The sequence below is a fragment of the Pundamilia nyererei genome, unplaced genomic scaffold (genome assembly GCF_000239375.1).
Source record: "Pundamilia nyererei isolate P.nyererei 1_Seehausen unplaced genomic scaffold, PunNye1.0 scaffold00060, whole genome shotgun sequence".
Lineage (NCBI taxonomy): Eukaryota > Metazoa > Chordata > Actinopteri > Cichliformes > Cichlidae > Pundamilia > Pundamilia nyererei.
In genome coordinates this window covers 665,057-670,318 of record NW_005187461.1, presented here as the reverse complement: position 1 = coordinate 670,318, position 5,262 = coordinate 665,057, and the positions used below count along the sequence as shown (strand labels likewise).

The window sequence follows — 5,262 nt, the reverse complement described above, 5'->3', positions numbered from 1 at the left end:
ATAAAATAAATAAAAAATTTTGTATTGTTCGATACATATGCGTACTGAACCGAAAGCACTGTATCGAACGGTTCAGTATCGTTGCACCCCTAATATTTATAGGTCAAGGAAAACATTTCGGCCTGAAGCTTGAAGTTATTTTATCAGCCTTCTATCCCCACATGACAGAATGACTCACACTTAATCCCAAACAAGAAGGCAAAAAATGAAAATAAAAAATAAAATAAAAAACCTTTTAAGATGAAGTATTTAGACCACATGGGCTGATTTGACTGACTTGTCTTCCTAAATACAACAGTCTAAAAATGGTCCTATTAGCAGAGACTGAAGTGGCATCTACAAAGAGAAACGTTTAAGCATATCTGTTTCAATGCATGTTCCAGCTGTTGTGTGAGCTGTTTAAGGGCTCCGGAGGGAGGGCAGGGGGGAGACCTCTGTATCAAAACACTTCCACAGCTAGCAGGAGGTGTGACATAAACAACAAGGTTCTTAGCCTTCCCCTGTGAGCCCTGCTGACAGCTGACCCCCCCAAAGTACACACACACATTGCACATGTGCACATATGCACACACATTCAAATTGTATTCCTCTCAGTGTTTCTCGCTGCTTATCTCTCAGAGGGAAGAAGGAAGGATGAAAAATGAATGGCTGCCACATGGAAGTAGTACGGTTGTATAAGAAGAAGAAAAGCTATTGGTGTGGAAAATCAATTCCGCCAAGTCACCAACACATAGCTTCTATTAGGTAAAATAGCCAACATTAGCCTGTCTTCTCATGCAGAGCTGAGGGATGAAGGGGTACCGGCATGAATGTATGGAATGCACAAACAGTGATGAGAAGCAGGAATTGGGAAACTAGAAGGACGGTTAAAGCATCCCAGTGGAAGAAGAGAGTGAGAAAATAATGAATGTCATGTAGGCACAATGCTCCTGTTGCTCGTTTGAATGCATAAGTACTGCGCAGGGTGAACTGCTCCTCCTGTATCACTGGTTAACGCTCTGCCCAGTCAGGTCCAGAGCATACTGCAGAAATAATGTGTCCCATACAGATTACTCTATTCTGCTGACTCTTATCTTCCTGCTGTTGGCAAGGCAAGAAATTTGCACGACCCCACGGCCAACAGCTGTCCCGCAAAAGTATCACCTGGTGGTCTGACACACTTGGTCCAGTCCAACCTTGTATCTCCAGGCTTTACAGGGACCATACTGAGCACAGCATTAGTATGAGGGGTAGAGCCGGGCTTTGTGCCGTGGTCATGCTCTCCAGGGCACAATTATCTGTTATGTGCAAGGCTCAGAGAGGGATATCTTTTTTATTTTAGTCTGAGTGAGCATTGAGAGCTGTGGATGATCTCTCAGTGCCCAGCCTTAGAGCAAAGCTCATAAATCAAAGCTTTGTAATACAGATCAATATAAATACCTTACACAGGCAAGTGTTTGACTTTTGGTTGATCGTTTGTTCTGAAAGTGATTTACATGTTGCATGTGAAAAAGTGAAATAAAACACGTCTGAGAGAGAAACTTTAGAGTGTCGAGCAAGTTATTAATGTTTTTAATCTCCCATACAAGTAATCAGCTGCGTCCCCTTTGCTTTGTCACCAGGACACACACTTAGTTTCTTTTCTGTGATGAAAGAATCAGGCAACATGCTGCGGAGAGAATTTACCAAAAGTCCAAATTTAAACTTTTTTCTGTAACACACGTTTCACATTTGTGTTTTAATAAACGTGCACATGAAGGTTTAAATTCAGGGATGTTTGCAAATGTTTGCACACTCGACCCTTAACTGAAGATTATGTATGTATCAGAGTTTTCTTTACAAAAAGGGTCCAAAGCTGATCGTTTTGGCTTAAACTGATAAAAGGATGTAAAATAATAAAATTACAGATAAGAAAAACGACTGATCACCAAGAACAGATTGTATGAAAATGTGTTGTTATTTTTCTATTCATTAGTTCTATTTGTTTGATAGAGATGTGCCGAGGTTGAAAGGTCTTTTATCATACATCAACTTTAAATTTAAAATTGCCATGTTACATTTTTTAAGGTCATAAAACATTATTACACATATACTAACACTGTAATATATATAGTTTATAGATACATGTTACGCTGCAACACTTGTACATATATCAAAATAGTTTAGCGCTTTAATCTGAAAAACAAAAAATCTTTAATTTTTTTATTATTTTGTCAAGAATTTTGATCTGGCCCAAAACACATGAAAGTCACTCCATGTCAGGATGTTATTGTTAGTTCTTTAATAAACTGAAAATCACCATTTAAACCGAAATCCGAGCGTGACAAACTATAGATGAAAATGAACATCTGGTTTACCTTCCTCTCCACGTGGCGGCACGTGTCATACTTGATCTCAGAATAAAACGCTCCACCTGCGTCGATCATTTAAAGAACTAACTCAACTTCTTTGACTACGAAGTCATTTCTCAAACAACAACAGCTTTTAAATATAACACTGTGTCATCCAGTAAACATCTGTTATGAAAGGATATTTTCAAAAGCAGCAAAAACAGCTTTTTGGTGGGTAAACGTCTCCACTTTATATGGTTACAAGTAACCATATTTATTAAAAAAACCATCCATGTCAGTGCAGAATAAACACAAGCGTGTGGCATTAGTGCTCCAAATGTTAACAACAGGCCCCGACATTTAATGCAATTAATATTTTATAAACAGTAATTAAAGAAAGTATTTACACAATTTAATTAATTTTCACACATCAAATCTCCCTCAAAAATGTAACAATAATAATCTGATTAGCATTTTTTCAATCATCATAGCTTGTCAAAATAAAGCAGACAAGTGGGCAATTAAAAACAGTTCAGTCTGGTAATTACTCTGCTTTTGACTGTGTGCAGGATAAATGACTCCTACATGCGTTGAATATTGGCAAGAACTGTAAAATATGAATATATTGTCTAAAAAAACAACACTATAAAGGTCAAAGGTCAATTTATTCCATACATGAAAGTAAATTAATAAGAAAATCTGCCTTAGTGTTTTTGGAAGAAAATAAAAACAACATTTTATATATTTTGTAAATAAGTCTGTGGTTAAAAAAGACAGGAAAGAGAGCCATTTCAGTTTTAACTTATTTTTTATGAAAAATACGCTTTTAAAATTGCTATTTAATGCACTTTAAACAATGGCTGTATCTGGGATGATAGGAGCATGTGTTCCTTACCTGGCCAATGAACTTGGGAAAGGGACCTCGCTCATTCTCACTTATAGATATATTAGGAACCAGCAGGGATCTCTTAGATCTGTACGGCAGCTTTTGACCCACGATATCCTACAAAACACAGAAGAGAAACCATATCATTGAAACTGGCAATAACTGAAATAGCTACATAATGTCTATCAACATTTTTAATTACCCGAAAACCCCACAACAACATCTAAACACACACACATACATAGCGAGTTGTTAAGTGTGCACTGAATGCAATAAAACTGTTAATACAGCTACTCTTAGAGAAATTTCTTTCTTTTCCTTTTTTAAAGGAGAGTTGTATATATAACATATGATGCAAACAAGCTGAACATCTGCATCTGGCAGTCAGCACCATATGCCTTACACATTTGGAGATAAGGACATAGTCTCTGGGAAAACTCTGCTGCTCTCACTAAATCTTAAATTCTTTATTTATATGTATTCAGCCCGTATGTTAAATAAGGATGGGAGAGAAAAGTAGAAAGCAAATTCAAAACAAAGCTCACAAGAAATGGTAAAAATGAAGAAATGAGCAAAGGCAAGGTTTTGGTAAAGTAATTGAACTGTTCGAGCAGAAGGAGCCCATCTGAAATGTTGCTTTTGCTCTTGAGAACACAATAGCATAATCTAATTTTATCTTCCACCCTCCTGCTGCTGTAAACAAAGACATGCTTTTTGCTGTGTAATATAGGGAAAAATTCTCCCTTTCCTTTTGAAATCTCGGATCTTTCTGCTCTGATGAAAATAATGCCTAGAAATGACCCCAGGAAGCTGTAACCTAGGCTGCTAGCACACAGTGATGAAATATCACGGCAGGGCAGTTCACCGATTGCCTGAACACCTGGACTTCAGCCGAGGAGCTCACACGTTTGTTTGACGCATTACTTTGATGCAAAACGATGCAGGAAAATGTTCTGTTCTGATGATGTTGGATCTCACATCGGCCTTTGACACCGTTGACCATCACATCCTACGTGAAAGGCTGAAATACTGGGTCGGTGTATCTGGATCTGCCTTAGAGTGGTTCTCTTCATATCTGTATGAACGTTACTTTTTGTGGCAGTCTCTAAGTACAGGTCATCTTCCACGTCCCGTGGTGTGCCACATGGCTCTGTGCTGGGGCCTTTATTGCTCTTAATATATCTACTTCCCCACCAGCACAGCATTTTGAGCCCCTTTAAAGACATCTGCTACCACTACTACGCCAACGATAACCAGTTATACATTTCTTTCAAGACCCAAGATTTTGAATGAGTGCTAAGAATCCATTAAAGTTTGGATGGCTGACAACTTCCTCCAACTCAACGAAGGAAAGACTGAAGTCCTTGTATGTGCTCCTGACAGACATGTACCTAAGATAATGAATGCTATTGGTCCTCTTGCAACATTTGTGAAATCGTCTATCAGGAGCCTCGGGGTAATCTTCGACCCGGCTCTCACTTTGGATGTTCACGTCAAATCTTTGGTTCGGTTTTATCACTTAAGAAACATTTCCAAAGTAAGCGCAATTGTATCTCGCACTGAACTGGAGATTGTCATTCATGCTTTCATTTCATCAAGACTGGACTACTGTAATTCACTGTTTACATGTTTAAACTGAAACTCCCTGGAGCGTCTGCAGATTGTTCAAAACGCTGCAGCAAGACTTCTGACCAAAACATCGAAGTACTCACACCGTTGCTAATACAGCTGCACTGGCTCCCCGTCGAATTCAGAGTCCACTTCAAGATTCTGGTTCAAGCTCCTGCCTACACCATTGAGCTTCTACAGCCTTATGTTCATAGCAGGCCTCTTAGGTCATGTGACCATGGTCTACTTTCATTCATCAGACAAAGTTGAGAACTAAGGGAGACAGAGCTTTTGCCACTGTGGCTCCCAGACTGTGGAACTCTGTCCCACTGGGCATAAGATCTCTGGACTCAGTAGCTTCTTTCATAAAACAACTAAAAACACATCTTTTTAGAATTGCATTTTGTTGACTGTTGTCTGTTTTGTTTTACGCTTTGTCATCCTTGTGTGAAGCACTTT

General features: G+C 38.7%; 1 protein-coding gene across 2 annotated transcripts in view; it reads right to left on the bottom strand.

The window, feature by feature from the left end:
- Positions 1–5,262, bottom strand: part of cdh13 (cadherin 13, H-cadherin (heart)) — a 382,609-nt gene that overhangs the window by 220,803 nt on the left and 156,544 nt on the right. For both annotated transcript variants that reach the window (XM_005734745.2, XM_005734746.2), the window contains exon 4: positions 3,205–3,312. In XM_005734745.2, coding sequence (XP_005734802.1) covers positions 3,205–3,312 — 108 coding nt within the window. The remainder of the gene's footprint in view (positions 1–3,204; positions 3,313–5,262) is intronic.